Source organism: Aspergillus ibericus, assembly GCF_003184845.1.
Source record: "Aspergillus ibericus CBS 121593 unplaced genomic scaffold BO80scaffold_15, whole genome shotgun sequence".
In the NCBI taxonomy this organism is placed as follows: domain Eukaryota; kingdom Fungi; phylum Ascomycota; class Eurotiomycetes; order Eurotiales; family Aspergillaceae; genus Aspergillus; species Aspergillus ibericus.
Window position 1 is genome coordinate 373,089 of NW_020292113.1, and position 24,174 is coordinate 397,262.

The window sequence follows — 24,174 nt, forward strand, 5'->3', positions numbered from 1 at the left end:
GCTCCGTAGAGTCCCCGTCGCGTCCCATTGATTGATTCCCTCCGTAGGCCCGACTGATAAGCGGCCATCACGTGCCGGTCGATCACCCGCGTTGGTTCCGTCGACTTCATCAGCACCTCCGGGCCTCCAACTCATCTACTCCTCTCCACCAAACACCCCTCACTTTCTTCTCCTCCAGCCATTGCGGCTTTTCTCGGTGTTACTGCGTCTATAACACCGCAACCTCATTGGATCCCTTATACCCACTATTTTTCTCTTTTGAGCGCCCCATTGTTCCCCCGACTCTTACCATGGATGTGTATCGCTCTTCTGTCACACTCGATGCTCGTGTATAATGTGGCGCAAGCGCAAACTCCCATCCCCAGTATATACAGGAACTACAAGCGACACGCAAAAAGAACGGTGGAAAGAGCAGCACGCCATTCACTCAAGTGAGGACGAGGACGAAGTTCAGGACGACAGCGAAGCTTTGGATCCGGACGAGTGGTACATCAACTGTATTCTGGACGAAACCGAATCGCAATACTTGATCGACTGGGAAGGACCGTGGACTCCGACTTGGGTGAGTTGGGCAATACAGCTAGCAGACCAGGCCACACCAGGCCAACTAAGTGCGGGATTGCGGAATCCGTGGCACGCTTCGAAGCTTCCATTGTCCTAACAGCTGTCATTCAACACCAGGAACCAAAGGAACACGCCAGCGATCTTGCCGTGCAGGTCTGGGAGGACAAGAAGCAAAGGCATCGAAGCCCTGAAGAAGAACCGGATCAGAGTAACTCCCCACCACTGCCACCCTCTGATCCCCGAGGACCCAGCAGAGAACCCTTGTACCCTGGACCCAGCCAGCCCGAGACTGAAGCTCAGACTGACGAGCCTCGACCTAGAACCCGCCCTGCTTCACCCCTGTTTGTCCCGTGCGACATCATACCGGAATCGTACGTGCTTGGTGATTTCCCTGAGAGCTCCGGTGTTAGTTCGCAAGTGATTAGACATCTGACCCAGCCCTTCACCAACAGTCCGATTGACTCTGGAGTGACCCCGATCCCCTCTAGCAATCCCGGTGTATTTGAGTACGACGCTGCCTTTTCGCTCCCCAACGAACCGAGACTACCGGACGAAGTCGGAGAGACGTTGATTACACCTTGCCCCGCGGAAACACTGCCTGGCGCAGAGAATATTGACGGATTGGATACTTGTGGGGGAACCCCGGAGCTTCCGCGCAACACCTCTTCGAGTCTGCTGGGAGCCCAAAGCCCGGCTGAAATCTTGCCCAGCAATCCGGCCAACGCAGTTGACGAGATACCCGAAACCCCGGCTGGCCCTGTTGCGGAACCCGAGAACCAGGAATCGCAGTGCAGTGTGAGTTTAGTTGGTAGCTGCTCCATTCCAGGTACTGTTTCGTCTCAGTCTTCCATGTTTCTGTGTCCTCCAGCAGCAACTTGGTTGCCTGTCGTGTCATGCCATAGTTACTGACTCTAGGTAGATAATCGGATACCAAGGCGTGCGAGTACAGAGTCAGAGCCAGTCGCTACAAGCACGTCACAAGCCCCAGCAGAATACCATATTCACTCCCCAAGTCCCAGTACAATATTGTGGAAGAAAATCACCGCTCAAGGTATCACCATGGATACTCCCGAGAAGAAACCCGTACTCTCCTTATCCGAGACCATGGATAAATACAGCCAGTATGAGGGGTCTACGCCTAGGGAAAAGCTCAGGAACGCATATGCCCAATTACGCGCAAAGACCAACCCTGGGCCTGATGCAAGTGCGACGCCATCGTCCGCTGGAGACATAGAGCCTTCTGCTCCTGTATCTCTACCCGAGACAGCGGCTCCGCTCAGTGTTCGAGTCGATAAAGAGCCTACACATCATACAGATGTCGAGGCAGACCCGGCTACTACAATTCCCACCGTCGAGCCGGTGGAGATGGAACCTCCTCAACTTTCCGACGTACAGACTATTCACCCCAGCGCATTGTCAGTACATTATGCCGAAGAACCGACGCCTGGCTCGGTTCACCTTGGTCCGTCAGAGTTCGCTGTGCCGCTGCCGATGGATTCCAGGATTAAAGATGACTATGAACGGGTCTTGACTAGTGAAAGCGAGAGCATTCACGATTTTCTTGGCATGACAGGTGCCCAATCTGCCACCGAGCACCAGGTGCGAGTGACCCCCTTCCCGTAGTATCCTCGAGCTAACCGGCGAACAGCGTGGACCCCTCTTGTCGAAAATGCAAGAGATCCTAGAGCGCCTGGGCAATATCTCGACTCATCCGGATCTGAATATCGTCGATCACATCAAAGACTCGCAGTCGGAGCTGGGCAGGGAGGCTGCCTGGGCCGAGTACTCGAGTGCAAAATTCTTGCTCTTAAGTTACCTCCTGGATGCTGCCAGCATGCATGATATACACTTGGTGATCATGGTGCAAGGCGAGAAGACTCAGCGGGTTGTGGAACGTTACTTCATGGGAAAGGGTCTGTCGTATACGCGCCCACGCGATGAAATGGGAGCGGGTTCGAATATTGAGGTATCCATGGTCAAGGATTCCCTCAGCTTCGGAATTCAAACCACGCGCAACGAGGGGATCGTGGAGACCTACAAAGCCCCTGCTGCCATCATTGCTTTAGATACATCGTTCAACACCAAGAGCCCCACGGTGGAACATATGCGGACCACTTTTGCTCGCCATGGAAACCTACTGCCGGTGATCCGGCTATTGGTGTCCAACTCCAGTGAGCATATTGAGCTTTGCTTCCCGGGTCTGCCCGAAACCGAGCGCGTCCGGTTACTCTTACAATATTCTATTCGTCTCCGTGACACGGTTGGCGACCTTCAGGATGACGCGCTCGGGGTCCAAGAGGATGCAGAGGAGCTTCTGGCGTGTCTTGAATCAGATAACTTCAGCGCCCATTGGCCCTTACCTCGTATCGAGCCTATCCGCATTCTGAGCCCTGACCAACTGGAGTCTGCCCAGCAAGAGCTGCAGAGTCGACCTGGTATCGATATCCCATCGGTGGCCCCTCAGGTCCAAAAACGAGCATTTGTAAGTGGATCAGGGTCTTTAACCCTTTGTCCTCCCCACTAACCGAGACAGGAGGCCGAAGATGGGACCGAGCAGGCCGTGAAGAGAATGAGAACGGAGGAGCCACTAGAAGCAAGTCAGTTCACCGAATCAACTAAAACCCCCAGTCAAAGTTTGGATGGCGAACTCCAATCACTCGAGAGAAACCTTGTTCAGATGAAAAGCTCGCATGCCACAGAAATTGAAAAACTCCAGAAACTCTTGACGGCGGCCCAGACGCGTCTCCAGGAGAGAGAGCGCGTGCTGGACAAGCTTCAACACCGCTACGAGACCCGGAACAGAGACTTTCACAAACTTCGACGGGAGCACGACCGTCTGACTCAAGCCAAAGCCACCGCGGACCAGCGGGTAGAAAAGCAAAAGGAAGAACTCATGAAGCTCAAAGACGAGCGCACCCAGCTCCGACACGACCTCGAGGAGGCCCGCGAGACCATCAAGGCCGGCGGGGGCAGCACGGCCGAACTCGAGTCAGCCAAGGAAGAAATCCGGCGTCTCACCAAGGACAACGCCGCGCTGGAACGCAAAGCTGACTACGAAGCTCGACAAGCCGAGTACACGCGCGAGCAATACCAAACCGCCTCCACCGTGGCAGCCCAATCCGGCAACGAACTCCGCCAACTCCGCGACGAGAACGACACCCTCAAACGCAAAGTCGCCGGAGACGCCACTCATCTGCGCGAACTCAACCAAAAGAACGACGAAGCCCGCCATCTCTCCCGCGTCCTCGAACTCGAAGCAACGCTCACCTCGCGGGAAGATCTGCTGCGCAGAAAGGAGGAGGAACTTCGGGAAATTCGCAAAAACCGGCCGTCGACCCGCTCGACCAGCACACAGCCGCGAAGCCCCAAATGGACTGCAGGTAATAGCCGGCCCACGAGCCCTGGCATCAACAATGGTTCATCGCTTGCAGGTCGCGGTAGTGCGCTCAGATTCAGCTCCGAAATGCCACTTTAGTTCACCCACCATCCACTTCCATTGATCCGGCTACTACAACCCCATCCAGCCAACGCCCTCCTCTCTCTCTCTCCTCTATCCTCTTTCGTCCTCCCCCTTGCAGACACACTATGCAGCTACTCCAACTCCTCGGAACTGAATGCAACAATACCACACATCACACAACACACCGATTATCTCATCCTCCGAATCGGCCTTTGCCTCTCCCCTTCTCTGATGTATGTACGTCCGGTGCGGAAGGACACCGTGCCCATCCACGCCGCCACCGGATAGTTAGTTCCCGATGCCTGGTTACATTGCATCAGAACACATCTACCAGCCACCCTCCATCCACCACCAATCGATCCACCATCTCCCATCACACACTCTCAATGTCACTGTGACTTCCACCATCACTGCCTTATTCCAGTGATGGTGTCCATCACGCACATCCCGACACGTGACCCCCGACCCCCACCCACCTCTGATGACCCTTGCATTGTCTGGGCGTTTCCCTTTTCCGGTGATCTGCTTGCTTGCTTGCTTGCTTGCATCCTTCTTTACTCCGTACTGTGTCACTATCTATCTACCTATCTACCACCGCTATCATCATGCAACCCTCCATTTGCACTGGGCCTAGCCTAGTCTATCTGGTTCCATCCTGTGCAATTTACCTAGTCTAGTCCACTCCAGAACAATGCAATGCAATGCAATCCAGCTGCGTATGTATGGATTGTGCAGTGAATAAATCTCTCACATCATGCAATGCGTTTACTATACTATCTATTTTCTTCTACTCATTCTTACTTATAAGGGTGGGTAGACATAACTCTTTTTCACATTGCCATTCTATCGTAAGTCAGGTAAAAGGTAGGTACGTAAAGTAGGGGAAGGGGGTAAGGTTATCAAGCAGGGAAGGTAGCTCCAGTGGAAGAAAGGAACAAGGAACGTAATATCACAATCACATCGCTTCGTGGTGTGTCCTCCAAATCCAAAACCCGAAAATGGAGGTGCATGCAAGCAAGTTGTTGCACGTAAGTCATCAGTAGTCGTCAAGGAGAAAACAGTAACGATAACAATAACAATAACAACAACAATGACCATAGTATACGTCATATCTGGGTAACATCAACAGGGTTAGGGAGGGGAGGAGGGGAGGGGCAAATTAATCCGCCATGGCGTTGCCGATGAACGTGGAGAGTTCTTTGGCCTTGTTTCCGAGCGTCATGGTGAAATGGTTGGCGCCTTCCATGATGGTGATGCCCCCGACGTTGTTCGGCCCGACGAGCGTATCCCACTTGTTAGGGCCGAGGTCCTCCCGGTTCTTGAGCAACCAGACCATTTCCCTCGGGTCGGGGCTGCCGTCAGGGGCCGGCTCGGGCCAGGGGTCGCCCGGCTTGCCGCACACACCGTCCTTGGCCCAGATCAAGAACGTCTTGGGCATCTTCTGGGCCCATTTCGGGTCGTCGAAGGGGAGGGGAACGGCCTTGTAGGCGTCGAGAGAGTCAATGAAGGCGAGGAAGTGAGGGAGCAGCCAGGCGGGGGGCGCGGATTTGCCTTCCCCGAAAAACCCGATCGAGTCAAAGAACTTGTAGAGACGAGGAGGCAGCTTCTCTAGTCCGATGGGGAAAGGAGAGTCGAGAAGCAGCAGGCGGTCGACTTGCTCGCCCTCTTCGAGGATGAGGTAGCGAGCGGCATCGAAGGCGCAAATACCGCCGGCAGACCATCCACCAAAGTTATACGGGCCCTTCGGTTGTCTCCGACGGACCTCAGCCAGATACGGGAAAGTCATCTCGTCTAGGCTGAACTTGAGGTTCTCCGGTGTTTTCATGTATGGGCAGTTCAGCCCATAAACGCAAGTGTCTGGGGAGGCGGCGGGGATGCCGGCATATGATGTGGCAGAGCCAGAGCCGTCGGGGAACAGGAACAAGGTCTTGGTAGCGGTCTTGGGGTTGCCCTGCAACAGAATGGAAGTGGCTCGGGGGTGCTGGCTTGCCCGGGTTAGGAGGGCGGACTTCGGGTTGGGAACGGGCTCGGACAAGGTAATTGGCGCAGGCACAGGAGCGACAGCGGGAGCAGGAGGAGCAGGAGCAGCCTTGGGCTTGAGGTCCAGTGCTTCCTCGACGTCACTGAGAGTTTGGTTCTCAATGAAGAATTCTCCGGGCAAATCCATGTCCAAGGTCTCGCGGATCCGACCCAGGACAGTAAGAGAAAGCAGGGAGTCCATACCCATCTCTGCCAAGTTCTCGTCGTCCTTGAGCTCCTCCACGGAAATTCCGATCTCATCGGCTAGAATGGCACGAATCTCCTTCATAGTAGCATGCTGCTCGCCCTGGGTGATCTTCTCGTTCGGTGGTGAACTGACACAGGGGGACCCAGCACTGGATTCGTCCGTGGAGGAACCGCCGTTGAAGGAGGAACTAGACTCGGGATCGCTTGCCGAACCGTCGCTTGCCTCTATCGGACTCATCTGGGCCAAGAGCCGCTTGAAGTCCTTCACGGTTGGTTGATCGATGAAGACCGAGGATTCCAGGTCGATATCCAGCTCTTCCCGGTATCTGCCGGTGACCGTCAAAGAGAGAAGGGAGTCCACACCGTAGTCGGCGAAAACCAAGTCATCTGTCAGCTCAGACTCAGAGAGCCCGACCTCCGCTGCGAGGATGCTAAGTGCCCGCCCAACCACGCTGGGTGCACTAGGCTTGGGGGCGGTCTTCGCCGGGGTCGGAGCGCTGGCACGACTCTTGCCGCCAGCAGCAGGAGTTGCCCGTGGAGCGCTCGCGGATGGCTTGGCTGCGCTCGGTGCTTTGGCGCCGCCAACCGGAGGAAGTACTGTATCAAGGATCTTACGCGACAACGCTTGGAACTGGACGTCGATCCATTAGTAAATCGGGCATGGAGCAACTGAGAAAGAATCAAACTTACCTTGACGGCACCGTAAACCGCAACGATATCATCCCCTTCGAAAAGATACACATCACCCGCCCAGATCGAGTTCTGCCAAGGCTGCATTCGAACATAGGTTCTGTAGGTGACATCTGGCGAGAACTTCTTCAGGCAGCGCATCGAGTCCCAGCCGTGGTTAACGAAGACCGTGTTCTTGGAGTCGGTAGCGTCGCTCGCATTCATGATGAACCCGGACAAATGCCCGATGCTGTCAATCCAGAAGGGGTTGCGGTGGAAGTTGCCCTGCGACCCCTGGAACTTGACACGCGCGGTAGCTTCATGTTGCTCGCTGTCGAGGATGACCTCACGGATGTTCTTGAAGTTGTCATCGTAGTCAACCAGGGCGCTGAAGAGCTTGTAAACCATGCCTCTTCCGAGACGGTGAGCATCTCCCTCTTCCGCCACATCGTGCAGCCGGTCAATACTTCTCTTGATAAGGTAAGAGACTCGCTTCCACTCCAGCTCGGCAGCCGCGCAGTCAAAGAATTTCACCGTGCAGGTTGCGTGGTCTGCCGTCTTCTTCCCTTCCGCGGTGACAGAGTATATCTGCAGGGATGTTTTCTTCTCCTCCCAGTTCGCCGTGGCAGATATCCTGAAAAGCTGCTGCCCTCCTTTAGCGATCAATGGCCTTGGGACGGTGACATCGCACACATCCAATCCCAATCCGTCATACTCGGGCTTGTATTTCTTGATAAGATACTCTGCAAGTGTCTGCGCGATATCGGCGTAGAGTGACTGTTTCAAGGTTAATATCATGTTGGAAAAGGGAACATTCCGTTGGGAACGTATTTACTTACCGAGGGGCACAGAGCAGCGCCATTGACCTTGTGGCCCTGGATGACGCGGTTCAGGTCAGGATCGGCAATGTCGTTTTCGACAACAACGGTGGCAGTTGCCCCATCATCCCGGGTCTCAATGACCTTCTGGGCAGCAGTGGTCAGGAACTCGTATTGCGGTCCTGCCGCAACTGCCGCGACGGGAGCACCCTTGGTCAAGCAGAAGTTGTTGGTGTAGGGGATCCAGTAGTTCTTGAGATCCCATTTGTAGGCGGGAAGCCGGAGGACTTGGTGGGCAGCGGTGAAGTCCTGGTGGTATTGCTTCCAGTTGAGATCGATTCCGGCCAGATGAAGACTCGAGAGACTGTTCGAAACGACCTTCCAGGTATCTTCTTCACGTCGCAGAGAGGCAACGGTAGTAACTTGTGGCCCGAGAGTTGCCTTGATCATCCCGGAGCAGATGGTATGTGAGCCAATCTCAACCCACAGGGTCTTGTCGTTGGTCAGCTTCGCGTGTCTCGTAGCCTCCACGCCGCCAAGGAAGTTGACCGTCTTTCTGCAGTGGTCGCGCAGATACTTGGGGCCGAGACAATCCCAGTTAGCATCGGTGATCACTTCTCCAAGCAGAGCGGAAACGAACGGTGTCGTTGGCTTGTGGAAAGTGACACCCCGGGCAGCCTCCTCGAACGTTTCCAAGATAGGGTCAACCTGAGAGGAGTGGAAGGCGTAGGGAACCCGCAGCTTGGTGGACTTCAGACCCTCGGTAGTGAACTTCTGAGCGAGCTCGTCGATGTCCGTAACCAGGCCACTGACAACAGTTTCCGCGGGGGCATTGACGCAAGAGACTTCGTGAAGCTCGTCCCTGAGGAAATGCTTGACCTCAGCCAAGGAGGCCTTGACGGCCAACATCGAATGTGTTCCGATCTTGCATTCCTTGGTAAGCAATTGAGCACGCCGGCCACACAGATAGATGGTATCAGTGGTAGATAAAACACCAGCGGTGTTCAGGGCTGCATAATCACCGAGGCTGTGTCCGATGATAAAGGCCGGCTTCACACCCAGAGCAGTCCAGTAATTGACCAGCGCCATCTGCACACAGGTCGTTCCCACTTGCACCACCACGGGGCTCAGTTCATCAACGGGCACACTCCCATCGACAAGGGGGAGGATGGAAGGAAGCCCCTGGCTTCGTGCAATACAATCGAGGTGTTCAATTGTAGTTCTGAATTGAAAACAGCTGCGGTAAAGCTCCTTGCCCATGCCCGTATACTGAGCACCTTGGCCGGTGAAGACGAACCCAATCCCAGGGGCTGTCGCTGGCACCGGGGTGTATGCCTCGCGCTGCAAGGCACCATGCAGTGAGTCACGTAGTGATTGCAGGTTTGGTCCCACTGCAGTCACGCGGAAGGGATGATGAAGTCGGCGCGCGGTCGTGGTATAAGCCAAGCTGGGGACGAATTCGGCTTCCTTCACGCCAAAGGACTTGCCCTGTGCGTCGATGTATTTCACCAGAGAGTCAATGTTGTTCTTCAGTGCCGTCTGAGATCTGGCCGATACAGTAACCAGATGGAACGACCGAGGGTCCTGCCCTCGCCGCTCCGGGATGGGAGCATCTTCCAACAGAAGAGCAGTGTTTCCACCAGCAGCAGAGAAGTTGTTCACAAAGGTGCGGCGCTTTCCGGAAGCCGGCCGATTCCATGGAGTGGGTTGGAAGGCGATGTGCACATTGCGCTTGGCCAAATCCGTCGGGAAGTTGTGGTTGATCTTGTTTTTGATACCACAGTGCGGGGGGATCATGTTTTCTCTCATCATGAGAAGGACCTTGACGAGAGCCGTCACTCCTGAAGCGGACTCTCCATGTCCAATATTTGCCTTGGCAGAGCCAAGGTGGAGTGATTGCCCAGGGCCGCGACGATAATCTGGCGCGAAGACATCAAGGACGGACTGCATTTCGACCGCATCTCCGGCTTGTGTTCCCGTGCCGTGCATCTCCACATAGCTCACTTCCTTAGGGTCAATATTCGCTTCGTTGAGCAACTTGTTGAAGATGAAGGCTTGGGCACCGACATGAGGGCGTGTGATGGACACGGCCTCGGCCGAGTGGTTGGTGTATGCGCCGTTGATGATGCCGATGATCGGGTCATTGTCCGCCTCGGCGTCTTCGAGCCGCTTCAAGACGATGCTGCCAATTCCATCCGCTCTGCAGTAACCGTCGGCACCGTCATCAAAGGTGTTGCAGTTTCCAGTCGTCGACAGGAAATGCCCCCGATCCAGACCGGCGTGGTTGTCAGGGTTAGTCAAGATATTTACACCGCCGGTGATCGCAGCATCGCAGTCATTCCTCCAGATAGCATTGCAGGCCGTGTGAATAGCAGCAAGACTAGAGGAGCACGCCGTATCAACACTCACACTGGGACCGCTGAATTTAAAGTAGTAGTTAATCCGACCCGGCGTAAACGCCCGGTTACCACCAGGGATAAAGTACGTGTCGATGTCCTGACCGCTGTTGATTTCACGGTAGTCGTCACTGGTCATTCCGTAGAAGACACCCACACGGTCTCTTTGGGTCGAGGGAGTACTGTCCGGGATGAAGCCAGCCATCTCCAGGGCCTCGTAGGCTGTGAGTAACGCAAGGCGTTGCGCGGGATCCGCCTGAAGTGCTTCTCGGGGCGACATGTTGAAGAAACGAGGGTCGAACAGCCCTGGTTCATTGATCCAACACCCAAAAGGCACCTTGCTCGTGTTTCTCTTCGAGCCCGTCAAGTCAACGTGGGCATCAACATCCCAACGATCCGCCGGAACTTTGCGATGCACGTCGAGTCCTTTGTACAGGAGCTCCCAGAAGCTCTCGGTGCCATCAGCGTCAGGAAATCTTCCTGACATTCCGATGATGGCAATCTTGGAGCACTCTGTCTTGCCAGTGAGGTTTCGCGTGTCCGGGTTTGTCGAGACATCTCCAACCCCGGTTTCCAAGCTCACGTTCACGCCTGCCTTCTTGAGCACCGTAAACAAACTTTGGGTTGCGCTGCTTGATATCGGGAACAACTTGCACGATTGATTTGGGCCGGACTTGCATAGGGAAGAGCACGCATCTGTGACCTTGTCCCAGCACAGTCGTCGCAGTAGGATTTCCTCGAGCGCGACCTTGAAGAGGTCGCTGATGGATTTAGCCTTGACCGGCTGGCCGGTATTGCTGGAAATGACAGGGATAACGGGCGCGTAGCCGGATAAAGTATCCGAGGTCAAGGGCTGCAAGATCCGTCCGATATCCTTGTCGTCATAAAGATGCGGCGCATGGTAGGGGCCGTGAATTGGAGCCTTGACTGGTTTGTAATTGTTTGAAGCACTGGCTTCGATAAATTCATCAAGGACTGCGGGTGGCGCACTGACAGTAACGCCATTGGAGCTGACCGCGCTGATATATGGCTTTGAGGAAGGTGGAGTGGCCTGTACCCGTCAGCATCTCACAACACTGAAACATACCAAGTGATTTTAACCCACCTTCTTGGTGCTGTATTCTTCTATTAAGGCAGTAGCTCCTGCTTCACTTATTCCCGAAATCAACGCGGACCAGCAGGTTGATTTCGAATCGTCGGAGTCGACAAGTTCTCGGACGCGAAGAACACAGATCCCCAGTCGGAGGGCTACCACGACCGATTCCACTGCGGCGGGAACAAGCTCTCCGACATTTTTCGAGCAGCTCACAGCCGTGCAGCTCAGGAGGCCTGTACACAGGCCAACAAGCTGGCTGTTCGTGGGCGTGGGATAGGTATGGCCAAGGTCCCCATAAAAGCTGAAGCTGGTCAGAGTTGTCACCGGGAATGGAAGCCGAACATCTTACTGTATGAAACAACCCAGCTGGTAGATGCACGTCAACGCGCTTTCCAAGACGGGGCTCGGCCCTGATTGACGATGTCTAGCAAGCAGATCGACGATACTCGTGAACCGTGGGAAGAGCTTGCGCTGAGATGGCGGGAGCTTCGTGATCTCTTGCCGTAGCGCATGGAAACATTGCTGGAAGAAGGACTGGACGATGGTACTATTCTTCGCTTGTAGCAGACGGCGGAGGCCGGCTTCAATGTCACTTGTCTGGTCCCCAAAAAGGTACACACGAGATGGACCCTCCATGTTTGCGGGAGATGTCTGTTGATCAGTCGACCAGGGTTGTCAAACCAAAGTCCATCTGGCTCCCCTCACCCATGTCGACGTGAAGCACACTTTATACACATATAGATTTCGTGCCCCGTGGCAGGGTGGGGGCCGGTGTCTCAACTACGGCATGCTCTGACCTGGTTAAGATGCATTCCATGCGTATCTAGGGGGCGATTGCAAAGAGTTGAATCCACTCGATTGGGTTGCATTGCCATACATCTAGCGAATCATCGGGACGGGGACAGTTGACAGGCCCTAAACTGTTCTGGAGAGTCCCCGATGTCTTTCAGTTTACGTCCAATGCTGATGTGAGCCGGCTCTGAATGGACAGCCTCATGATGGTGGAGCGGAGGCACACCCTCTGGGCACACGATTGAGTTACCCCATTGGGAAATTCTAGACTTGAGATCCCGGTCCATGAGGCCGGAATTCAGTGTGGCTACCTCAGCCTTCAGGCCACCACGATCATCAAGGGGACATCGATGTCTCAACCCCTGCTTCTGGCGGTAATCGAGCGACTAGGCAGCCGTGTTCTCGAGGGCGGATGGCAGCGTGCATCAAGGGACAGCGTCGCGATGGTCAGCGGCACTGTCTGGCGAAGGGGGGTGGCAGGAGTCCTACAGAGGAAAGTCGTCGCCGCCCCATTTGGCGACGATCAGCACGTCGCATCGGGCACGTGACCGGGGGCGTATATTTCCAGTTATTGCTCCCCTAACATCTTTCCTCCTTGAGCATGAGACACAAAATTCCACGGGACAGGCCGAAAGATTTCTCTCTGCGCCGGTGATATCGGTGGGGGGACGCAGAGATGCATGCCGAAAAGACCGGGCAGTTAGAATCCATGCCCTGCTGCCCTGCTGCCCTGCATGTGCCTTGCGTTTCCTACAATAGGGACCCCCGAAGAATATCCACCGTTGCTTATTCAACTGCCGAAACTCGGAAGGAGCGTGTCGGGAGAAACAAGGTTATTGTTGCTGGAATGTACTCGGTGGGCCATGGTGCCATGACATGCTTCACGAAGTCTGACCGACGGATGATTCTTCCACCCATATCGACCTGGAACTCATGCACGACCGGTCCATTTACCTTCCTAGGAAAACGTATCAATCTGAGGCCATCGCCTGCAAATCATCGCATAGTTCGAATTGCTTACCTTGTATCCCCCTTTGCACTCACTTCCCGGCTCTAAGACCATGCCAAGTAGGGTATAAAACCGACATGTGTGGGAAGCATCGAGAACTAGTTCACCTCAAGTACTCGCTCCCACTCCCAAGAATCATGGCTTGGATCGCAGATTTATATCGTCCAATCATGGGCTCGACTTCAATTGAGCCACCCAGCCTCCCCAATTAGTACCTATCGAGTCGGGCCTGACAGGCGTTCCGCACCTGTCAGGTTAAGGTTCAATAATTCCCACAATGACAACGAGGGAAACCTTAGCCCACACAGAATGCCCAGACAGGCATCCAGGGCTGCTCGATAGGCGTCGCAATAATAAGGTTTATAATGGTGGCTTCCCCCTGCGTTCCACTCGTGGTATTCCTGGTCGATGCTTTTTCAGATGTAGATTCCGCGCAGATAATACCTGTCAGACCCGAGCCAGTTCTTCTTGAACAGCGTCCAAAAATTCCACATGATTATCAGAACAAAGATCACAGGAAAGAGGAGCAAATCGAGGAGAATGAGAATCAGAGGCGTTATGTCTATGAGCTGACGGTGAGACATTGCCAAGTCTCTCCCTGGCAAACTCGCGGTGAACTCCGTGGTCGGTCGAAGTTAACCAGCATGAAACTTGCAAAAGCTAATATGTCTGTTGTCCTTATCTTGGAAATTCCTAATCAAGCACTAACTTCCAATTGCATTCTCATGCAAATACGGAAAGGATCGCTCTTATTTCCGGTGATTCGGCCGGATCTGTCAGCTCTCATGGATGATCATGCTGCTATCTAATTATAAATGATTTAGAATCCTTCTATCCAGAAGAAAGCATCATCAGCAGGGGTATTGAGCACACTAACCAGTTGTTCCATACGTAGCCCAGCAAGTTATAAGCCGCCTCCTCTCCAATGTCCTTCGAAGGTTGAATGAGTTCTTCCGAACCTCGTGTGCCACTATACTTTGCAACCCGGGCGTCTTATGCGTGCGAAACTGTCAGTATTAATCATGGTCATGTTAAGTAACTCCGCGGGCACCGGGGAGATTGGCATGCTTGGTTTGAACCGGTCACAGGGAATAGTGATTGCCAATAGGGTCAGGAAGTCGCCGGACATCAGCAGCGAGTCGGTGGTTTCCAACGTGTTCCGGGCCGTGTCGCAACAGAGGCACGTGTAGTAGCCCCCGCCCGGCATAATCATCTTGCCGGCGCCATTACAGAAGCAGACATCAAGTGCAGGCAATGGACTACTGTTTGCTTCGATGCGGCAAAGAAAGGTCGACATGCCGTGGCTGTTCTTTCCTTGTGTCCCCCAAAATATATTTAGTCGGCAGTGACCTGATAAGCCTGCCGTACAGCACCTATGCGTAGTGCTTTCGATATCCTCAGAGCTGTATATGAATACAAGTACTAGCATGATTCTTGCAAAGAGGATGACTACCACTACATAAGGAAGTACGGTGCTTGAGGGCCCGAAGTGTATGTGAGAAACGAGGCCAGATGTGCCACAATACGCAATTTCCATCGGTCATACAGGGCATTAGGGGTCTTGATCCGAATATTCCGATAAAGAGTATCAGTCAAGCAAGGGACCGAAGCTGACCAGTTGAGAGGGGTCATAATCACGGCCGCATACCAGGAATCAAGTGGCCGGGTCTGCACCTCCAGGCTTGGTTTTCCATGTCGTGCCACGTCTTCCTGCCGATATATAATCAACTCAACTGTAGCGTCTGACAAATCCAAGGTTTGAGTAACCGGGTAGTTCTGCAAGGATAATTGAAATCCAATGTAACGGCCTTGCTTTCATAAAACCTTGGGATCCTCAAAATTTCTGTAGCACAGGCTCTAGATTCTGCTGGCGTTTCAAAGGTAAGCTGAGTATGGTTCGGTCTTTCATCAGACCCTTGTCCGCTTCTCCGCTATTTTAGAAGGGTGTTGCCCCAGGAGCCTAGACATGAAACAGAGTTTGATTGGGAATCCAGAGACGAGGCCTCCATGGGTGATACAGCGGGTAGCGGAGTTGAAACCATGGGTCATAGTCTGGGGAACCCAGCCACTACGGGACTGGTCAAAGGACGACCCATCGATATACGGTATAGGAGGAGCATCAAGAATTCGCCTGATGAGGATCCTTAGTACTATCTAGATAGATGGGAGAAGGTAGAGACTCCGAGCGAGACTCACGAGGGACTGTGCGCAATAAGCTTATCGATAAGGGGCCACTAGTCCCGAAACGGCGCCCACGTAAACACCAAAACATCGATCGGGCCTCACCGTTCAGCTGGCCGTCTGTCTCTCAGTCTCTCTTCCTCTCTCTCTTGCTCCTCTTCTCCCCCCCTTCTCAGCACTCCATTCACTAAACCACACCCCCCGAGCTGGGCCTGTCGTCGCATCCCACGGCGACCCCCCCCCCCCCCCTTTCTGCGTTACGGCGGCCCACGCTGCTGATCCTCTGTCTCTTGTTTTGGTTTTCCCCTCTTGCCATGTTTTGGTCTGCAGCTCCGTTACCCGGTTCTTGATGCTTCCATTATTGTCTCTCGTTCAGCGACGGTGCGCTTGTAGCTATATTCGCCCTCTCACTTTCCTGCCCCGTTAACCGTGCAGCTGCATCGGGTTCGATTTTATCTGACACGTCAATTGCACCTCCTGTCATTCTCGATTATCGGTTAGCGTTAACGGTGGTAGTCGATCCACCCGCTCGTGCTCGGTCACTTCAGCCGCAATGCCCCCCGCCGCACCCCAGCTCCCGACCCGATTCCCCTGCTGGTGTCGGGCAGTATATTCATGGGGAGGAGAGACGAAACGTGATCTGGGTTTCGTGGAGGGGGACCTCATCGAATGCCTAAATGCCGGAGATGGCCAGTGGTGGATGGGCCGATTGCGGAGAGACAGGCGCATGATGGGGCTATTTCCCTCCAACTTCGTCGAAGTGCTCAGCGAGGATTTCGTGCCAGTCACTCGGTCCACGAGCCCGATGCTCCCTCCCGCCTCATCTCCGATTACGAATCCGACCTCCGCCCCAAAGAAACAGAAGACGGTCTTTCGAAAGCCATTCCAGGCCCACAAAGAAGCTCTTGCACCCTCGGGGGAGCTGTCGCGGAGCTCAACTTCATCATCGCCAGTGATCAGCGGGATTCCCCAAACTCCACCCCGAGATGGCAGTCTCCGAAAAGTGAAACCGTTGCGTACACCTACGACCGCGGTCAAGCACCAGAGCTCCTTGACAAGGCCGCCCTCGTCACGGTCGAGACCCTTATCCCGTGCCATTTCCCCGCGTCCTCCGCCGGAGTCGGATATTCCGTTATCATCTACACTTCCTGGGACATACATTTCCCACACCAGACCTCCATCGCGTGGACCCCCGTCGCGGGCAGTGTCGCCCCATCCTGGGCAGGAAGTGGAGCTCCATCTACCCTCAATCCCCCCCGTTCAAAGTGCACCATTCCCTGGGCCTGCGGCCCGTGCAGCCTCACCGCGTCCTCCGGCGAATCTCGATTATCAGCTCCCATCACTACCTCCTATGCAAAATGCCGTGCACAGGCCCATGTCTCGTGCGGCGTCCCCTCGCCCGCCGGACGACTTTGACTTCTTGCCTCCTCAAGTTCCGAAGCACAGTCACAGTATGTCTTTGCCTCAACCTTCATCGCGCGAGATCTCTCCGCTCCAGCTCCAAGAGCGAGAGGAATCACCGCCCCCGCCTCCGCCTCCGCATCGAGTGGCGGTTCACCGTCAACCCTCCTTTGACACACAAGCCTCCCCGTCACATGTCCCCACGCGCCTCGATATGAATAACCGGTTTGTTACGATCTCAAGAACACCATCACCGGCCGCTCACTCTGAAGGACGTGGGCACACGCCTTCACCACTCAGGGATGCAATGGAGGACGTGATGACTTCATTGGAGGATATGGGGTTGCCTCGGGACGCGCAGTCGCCGTCTCCACAGCCGACGTTCAACAACCCGTGGTCGCCGGATGCGTATGATAGCTTCCGTGAGAGCCGACCGCTGCAGACTTCCCGTCGACCCCTGACGTCCCTGGGGTTTGATGGAGACAAGGACTACCAGTATAATGGCAGTCAAACCCACCGAAACAGCGTTTACGCACATGATCCCTATGTGGATGGACCCCCACAATTGAACAACTACGTGCAGAGGATGGAGAGTCGGCTGCGCCAATTGCAGGAACAAAACCAAAGGGACTCCGAAGATGCGCATCCTTCCGATGACGAGGAGCCCCCACCGCCACCCCCAAGGAATGTGCCCTACCATGGCCGACATAACTCGATCCCAGCCCAGTACCCATTGGTAAGGGGGCGACGATCTGGTCAAGACCTCCGCGGAGACATACTCAACCGGACGTACACCAATAAGTCCAGCACCACCAACTCTTCCAGCGGGGTGCATAGTACGAGTACGACCCAGACTGGCAGTACCGAGAGGACCAGTCAAAGTATAATGAGTGGCCCGTCGGCCGGAGGATTCAGCGCAACAAGTGCGGGAAGTTATGCTCGAAGAGGAACCGCGCCAGCCGAGAGACCAAATACGGCAGTTGACACTGTTCGCTCAAGAGGATTTAGCGACGTCTCCCGGATGGCAAGGCCTGAAACACCATTGACCGGCATATCTTACCACTCCAGTCACAACACTTCTCGGCAAGGGGCGTCATCTGCTATACCCTGGTCCTCAGCACCAGGCGGTGGGGAGGAGCCTACCGGAGTGTTCGGCGGGCTGTCCACACCGAAAGCCAAGAAGCCAGGATTCTTCAAGAAGATCTTCGAGTCGGCGAAGACGGGTGCCGCCAATGCGAGAAGCAGCATTGCTGTTGGGCAGAACGGCGGGTCATTGTCCCCCACCAAAAACAGAGGCATCTCGCCAATCCGTGCTCTGCAGTCCAGTCGGGACCCTCCTCGGGAACCTCCCGGCAACAGCGCCATCGACTGGGTTCAGGTACGCCGTGACGTGAACCGCGCGAGCTCCCCCAGCCGGAACGAGAGGATCGAGAGGGCTGAAAGATGCCAAATGATGGACCACCCGGTTATTTATGCTGTGGAGGAACTCTACGAGACGGCGGAAGGGGATGAGAGCATTGATGGTTTGCCTATCAGTGAGCCGACTAACTTCGGGACGGTAAATCTGAATCTCGTGGATAAAAGCGCCCGGTTTGTCAACAGTCTTCCCCCGATGACGAATCCGGCGAGCTTAGCGCACGGATATGTTTGTCGGCCGTATAAGAGCGATGTCCAGAGGCTGCGCGCCATCTTTACCTGGGTCAGCGAGAAGATCGCTTGGGATGACCCGGTCGATGAGATTGGGATTGACCTGAAGCGCGTGCTCCAGACGAAGCGAGGTAGCCCACAGGAAGTGGCCTACCTCGTTAAAGAAATGTGTGCAGCGGTTGGTCTCCACGCCGAAGCAATCAATGGATTTCTCAAGAGCCCTGGAGAAATGTTTGACCTGGACGGTCTCTCGCAAGCCAACCATTGGTGGAACTCGGTGCTCGTGGACGGCGAATGGCGCATCATGGACTGTTCACTAGCCAGCCCTACCAACCCGCGACGGACCCAATTCGTCACCAACAATACATCGGTCGCCGAAAGCTGGTATTTCCTCGCACGGCCTTTGGAGATCTGCTATACGCATGTTCCTCTTGCTCCGGAGGAGCAGCATATCTGCCCGCCCATCTCCCCTGATGTCCTTCTCGCGCTTCCGGCAGTGTGCCCGCCGTATTTTAAACTCAACATGCAGTTCCCTGATTATGACACGAGTATTATCCGGATCGACGGCTTGGAAGTCATGCACATTCGGCTCCTGGTGCCCCCGGACGTGGAATGCGCCGCTGAGGTGGAAGCCCCAGGGTTCGCTCGTGACGCAGACGGCGACTTCTTTGAGAGCGGCGAGATCGTGCGCAAGCGCGCGCTGGTGCAGCCCGACTGGGTCAACGGGCAGAAACGGATTACGGTGAAAGCCATTCTGCCGGGCGACGAAGGACAGGGCACGGTCAAGGTGTACGCTGGTAAGCGGGGACTGATGCATTCCAGCCGCGACATCCCCCATCCGTTGGCTCTCTCCCTGCCCATTCTCCACAGCAACGATAACCCGCCGTATGATTTCGTGCTGCGCCATCCAACACCCCACGCTCAGCGGCACGACCTCTACATCATGCAGCCGCAGTGCGCCAAGCTGGCTGTGAACAACACCTTCGTGTTTGCCGTCCGCCAGCATCCGGCCTCGCTCGCCTTCTCGTCTGGCAGTAACGAAGCTGGCGTCAGCGGGCGCGTCTCCCCGTCTGTCTTCACCCGGCCGGCTAGTGCGCTGAGTATGGTCTCCAGTTCCGCGGGCGGATCCTCGGTGTCGGGCGTCTCGAATGAGTTTTCGGCGTCGACCTCGGCCATCTCGTCGGGCCGGTCGCTGTCCGGACGTGAAAAGCCGGCGAAACTAGCGATCCAGTCTCCGTCGGGCAAGATCCTGCGTCTGACGCGGAAGCCCGAGCACATGCTCAGTCCCAACACGGGCAACCACGCATTCATCGATGCGCCGGGAGATGGCAGCGTGTGGGAGACGGTGATCAAGATCGGCGAGCGCGGCACATGGCGCGGTCTGGTGCTGGCGGACCGGGTTGCGCGCTGGTGTGTGTTTTGCGAGTGGGAGTGCTACTAGCACCATCGCAGGCCGCGCCTGTAATCTTAATCTTTCTTTTTCTTCCAGGCTTGCTCTGTTGGTTACTCCCATTGTACACTGCTACTTCATTATCCAGCAGGATGTGACCTGTTTTTCTTCTTCTACCATTCAAACATATATGGCGTTCCGGGGCAGACAGACCATGAGAGGCGCCGGAGTTGTTCTTCTTTCTTCTCATCATTTTTCAACTTTTGTTCATTATGCATCATGTTTCTTCTGAGTTACGGGCATCATGTAGGTGATGATATGTTGGTTCTTGGATTCGATACGCGAATGGGTCTCCTAGATGCATACTAGACTCGGTTGGTGCGATCGGTCGGTTTTCTTCTTCTCTGTTGGAGTGTGTGATTCTTGTGCATCGGGATGATGATCACCATCTTTCTACCTAGCATTTATACTATTCTATCTTATCCAACCAATTTAATTACCGTTGGATCTGTATTCTAGCAATGAAGCAAACCCGCAAGCAAGTAATACTGCCAGTTACCACTTACCTAGTACCTTGTCTTGCTTTCTTCTTGATAATATCTAGTCTGTTCTAGCTTCTAGATACAATTTACTTTATCTACTCTGCGATATATATACTATATATGAAGATAGAAGATATAAGGTATAAGGTATACTCAAAGCGCCCCCACCGCCTCCCTAATCAATGGCGCCACCTGTTTCCGACTCTTCGTGACATCGCCCTGGACCCAGATCCACTTTCGCAGGGTCGGATCGGTGCAATCGGCCTCTCGTAGCTCAGCGCCCTCTTCCCCCTCTAGAACTTTCCATTCCTCTAACCCTAATTCTGCTCCCGCTCGGTCTATAAATGCCTCTACACCGCGGACTCCGGTGCCCTCCTTTGCTAGGATTAATAGCTCGCGATGGAATTGGCTTTCCGGTCCGGTAGTAAAGGCCGTCATGACCATCACGATTTGCAGTTCCTTTTGGTTGGCGAATTCTGCCAATGTATCGAGGAATGACTCGGGGCTGCCTGCTTTGCGAACTACCCATGGTGATGACCGCACCATGGAGCAGATCCCGATCTCTACTTCCTCCTTCTGGGATTCACTTCCCGGGGACTCCGTCCACTGCTTATAATCCCTATCCAAGACCTCCTCGACCGTCAACAAATCGAGACTATTCCGTTTCGCCGTATTTATCTCCTCATAGAACGAATTCCGATCCCAGGGTGTCTCCGCATCATCATGGGGTCCGGCATTGATTTTCGAGCGCAGGAAACTATACGCTAAGGTATCCGCGTCGGTAACTTTTTCTTTAGCGGTGAAGTTGCTCGTGTCGATGAGGATGGGGCTCATGGCGAGTTTGGCGAGTTGGCGTTCGGGGGAGGTGGGGTTGGGGTCGGTGGTGGTGCGGCGCCAGCGGTCCATTTTGTCCAGCATGTTCACTACCAGGGAAGTACAGGAGCCGGAGGGTTGGATGAGGATGGGCTGGTCGGGGTCGGTGATGGGGGCGAGGAAGTTCTCGTCGATGTGGTGGTCGATGCAGCCGAGGACGGTGAAGGTGAGGGATGGGAGGGCGGGGAGGGAGCCCTGGCCGCGGGCGTGGGAGGGGGAGCGGATGGGGAGGGCGTTCCAGTCGACGAGGACGGCGTCGGCGGATAGAGGGTGGTTAGGGGTTTGTTCGAGGTGGGAGGCAAAGTCGGCGACGGTGAGGAGGTGGTCGTGGAGTAGGGGACCGGCGGATTCGGGCGTGTCGGCCCATGTTTGGTCGTCGGGGGCGGGGGGGGGGGTGGCGAGCCAGAGTGTTTTGACGAACTCGGGTCGCAGACGGCGCAGTTCCGGACCGGCGGGGACGGAGGGCAGGTTGATTAGGGGAACGTGAGGGCGGGGATGGGCGAAGGAGGCATAGACGATGGCGGAGATGATCGAGTCCAGGTCGGCGGAGGGGTTGCCGATGACGTAGATTGGGGCTTCGGCGCGCGAGAGCCGGCCAGCCAGGAAGCGGTGATGGGTCTGGAGGGCTTTGGCGAGAAATTGAAAGAGGCTGTGTTCGACCGGCATGGTGGATGAGTGTTTAGGGGAGGAGATATTCCTTGAGGGGAAGATGAGGGGAAGAAGATGGAGGTTGATGTCAATGTTGATGTTCTTCCCGACGCGGAGAGGCAGAATCTCACCGCCAGAAGCTCGGATACGAGTATAGGAAGGTCACCAGGAATCTTACGTCTCTTCTGTTGAAAACTTTGGTTACAAGAGACAGAAAGAATTCTCAGTATAATCATTTGGAAACACAGGAATATGATCAGCATATACTAGTTTGCTTAGTTGAGGAAATCCCATATTCAGTTGGCTCTCAATTGCTTGACTATATATTGTCCGTGCTTGCCGGTGATGAGATGGGAGACATTAGAACCATATAGGTCGTTTCCGGCTTACAAGGAACACGCCCCCTCTCATCTTCTTACTTCAGGCATTTTCCTGCATCTTCACTGATGTCATCACCACAGTGTATTGCAGTCCCATTCCCGCGGTGAATTATCTAGTCAGGTTCCTATCAAAGGGGTGTTTCTAAATCGAGCTTGGACCCTCCATTGACAGCGTCACAGCAAAGAGAACAGTGTACGGAGACTTGGCTAGTTCGAATTGTGGCAGACGATGTTGAAGCCAGCATGCTTTCATTCTTTGTTGCGTCGCCCTATCTGCACAAGGCTGACTGGGGGTGCTGGATCCTGCGTGAACTTGAGCCGTACATTTCACACGACAGTACATAGGAAAGAGCTGATGAAGGATACCAGTCTGTCTATCTGTTCACTTCATCCCCTTCGACGACTTGCTTAGTAGCTAATGGATTACGATGTGTGACATAGGCGATCAAGACGACTTGTTTAGATATACCTCGGGTCGGTGGTTGATCAATGAAAAGTATCAACTAGAGCAGCGTTTTGTCAAGTTCAATGTCAACAATCTTTGCTCTCAAGCTGCTTCACTATTTGGCCCCAAAGCGAGATGCATACGCATTGCCAAAATGGGGGGAAACTTTAACAAGGCGTTCCTCCTTACGATGAATGATGGCAACGAAGTTATAGCAAAGATCCCGTGTCCAAACTCTGGGACGCCAGTGTTGACAACGACGTCCGAAGTAGCGACGTTAAAGTTTTGTATGTTCTCCTGGAGTTGTGTCAGTCTAAGATGCTGATATTCTCGTCTCTAGTGCGGTCTCGCATATCGATTCGAGTCCCAGAAGTGTACGCTTGGAAATCAGACCCAACAAACCCAGTCGGCGCGGAATATATCATCATGGAAAAGATCCGTGGAGTGCCTCTTGCAGAAAGATGGGAGACAATGAATACCTTGGAACGCTATCAAATTATCGACAGGATTGTGGAGATGGAGAAAGAGCTTCTCAGTTTGAAGTTCCCAGCATACGGAAGCCTCTTTCTACAAGATTCCCTGCCATCTGAATATCGTCGGTGTCCTCTTCCCACGGATTTAGATCCGACTGGGCTATTTTACATCGGACCGTCGTGCAGCCGAGCCCATAAGGCTTCCTTCGATATATCCAATTCCAATATCGGGCCGTGTGAGTTCTGTGAAGCCGTTCACTTGACACTCTTTCTGACCCTGTCAAGGGACTTCGATTTTGGACTTTGCGCTCTCGATACCACACCGAGAACTAGCCCTCGTTGCCAACAATAGGGAAAAGGTGCAGCACCATCTGACACACTTCAGTGAGGACCAGTCTGCCGACGAATATTGTGATCTTTTGCAGAAGGTGCTGCTGGTACTCCCAGCTCTCTCTCGCCATCCACAGGTGCTAGCAAGAGCAGGTTCGACTATTTGGCATACGGACTTGCATCTCGGGAATATTTATGTCTCCACGGATGATCCGACTACAATCGAGGGCGTGATTGATTGGCAGTCAGCCCAGGCTGCTCCTCTCTTTATACAGGCACAGTTTCCCGAATTCCTTCGACCACCTAAAGACTACAGTCCAGGAACTGAGATTCCCGCTTTACCGGATAATTTCGACGAGCTGGATCCTGATGAAAGAGTAAGGGCTACGAAGGAACAGACATTAGCCGCGCAATCGAAGTACTATGAAATGTTCTGTCTTGCATACAACAAACCTGTCTACGATGCGATGGAACTGGATCGACGACTGTGGGAGCCCTTTACTTGCTGCCAGCTTTTCTCACATGGCTCCTTGGTCCCACTGAGAAATGCCCTGATACGACTTTCTCAGGACTGGGATCTTCTCGGGCTTCCAGGCAGGTGTCCTTTTGAGTTCACTGAAGAAGATATAAAACGGCATAATGGTCAGGTCCAACAGTACGAATGTGCAATCAACACGAGGGAATGATTGAGGAGGTAGTTGACATTGAATGCATTGAAGAGGAAGTGCTCTTCCTTCTCCACGGTGAATTATCACTATTCAGTTCATACGCGACTCCACCGACTCTCCCCGCATCTCCAAGTTAACATTCAGCACACATAACGTCATCACCGAC

General features: G+C 54.3%; 6 protein-coding genes across 6 annotated transcripts; 4 read left to right on the forward strand and 2 right to left on the reverse strand.

The window, feature by feature from the left end:
• The first annotated feature begins 235 nt into the window (after positions 1-235).
• On the forward strand, positions 236-1,283 carry BO80DRAFT_47453 (uncharacterized protein). The gene is made up of 4 exons (XM_025723192.1): positions 236-562; positions 682-772; positions 885-935; positions 1,017-1,283. The coding sequence occupies exons 1-4, from the start codon at positions 335-337 to the stop codon at positions 1,034-1,036; spliced, it is 390 nt and encodes a 129-aa protein (XP_025576262.1). The 5' UTR covers positions 236-334; the 3' UTR covers positions 1,037-1,283.
• A 50-nt stretch (positions 1,284-1,333) lies between these two features.
• On the forward strand, positions 1,334-4,245 carry BO80DRAFT_47545 (HDA1 complex subunit). The gene is made up of 4 exons (XM_025723211.1): positions 1,334-1,390; positions 1,484-2,163; positions 2,213-3,046; positions 3,101-4,245. Exons 2-4 carry the CDS (start codon positions 1,624-1,626, stop codon positions 4,037-4,039), a joined length of 2,313 nt encoding a protein of 770 aa, XP_025576263.1. The 5' UTR covers positions 1,334-1,390; positions 1,484-1,623; the 3' UTR covers positions 4,040-4,245.
• A 589-nt stretch (positions 4,246-4,834) lies between these two features.
• On the reverse strand, positions 4,835-11,990 carry pksP (polyketide synthase alb1). Its single transcript, XM_025723220.1, has 5 exons — positions 11,579-11,990; positions 11,239-11,530; positions 7,759-11,184; positions 6,941-7,696; positions 4,835-6,881 (listed from the first exon to the last, which is right to left on the reverse strand). The coding sequence occupies exons 1-5, from the start codon at positions 11,863-11,865 to the stop codon at positions 5,184-5,186; spliced, it is 6,459 nt and encodes a 2,152-aa protein (XP_025576264.1). The 5' UTR covers positions 11,866-11,990; the 3' UTR covers positions 4,835-5,183.
• Positions 11,991-15,627: 3,637 nt separating this feature from the next.
• Positions 15,628-20,193, forward strand: BO80DRAFT_47641 (putative SH3 domain protein (Cyk3)). Its single transcript, XM_025723225.1, has one exon. The coding sequence runs from the start codon at positions 15,765-15,767 to the stop codon at positions 19,698-19,700; it is 3,936 nt and encodes a 1,311-aa protein (XP_025576265.1). The 5' UTR covers positions 15,628-15,764; the 3' UTR covers positions 19,701-20,193.
• Positions 20,194-20,209: 16 nt separating this feature from the next.
• BO80DRAFT_501454 (putative exopolyphosphatase) lies at positions 20,210-21,778 on the reverse strand. The gene has a single exon (XM_025724283.1). It carries the CDS (start codon positions 21,728-21,730, stop codon positions 20,345-20,347), a length of 1,386 nt encoding a protein of 461 aa, XP_025576266.1. The 5' UTR covers positions 21,731-21,778; the 3' UTR covers positions 20,210-20,344.
• A 742-nt stretch (positions 21,779-22,520) lies between these two features.
• Positions 22,521-24,026, forward strand: BO80DRAFT_404985 (phosphotransferase family protein; the record flags this gene model as incomplete). The annotated part of the gene is made up of 3 exons (XM_025717699.1): positions 22,521-22,824; positions 22,878-23,246; positions 23,296-24,026. The coding sequence occupies 3 exons, from the start codon at positions 22,521-22,523 to the stop codon at positions 24,024-24,026; spliced, it is 1,404 nt and encodes a 467-aa protein (XP_025576267.1).
• Positions 24,027-24,174: the final 148 nt, after the last annotated feature.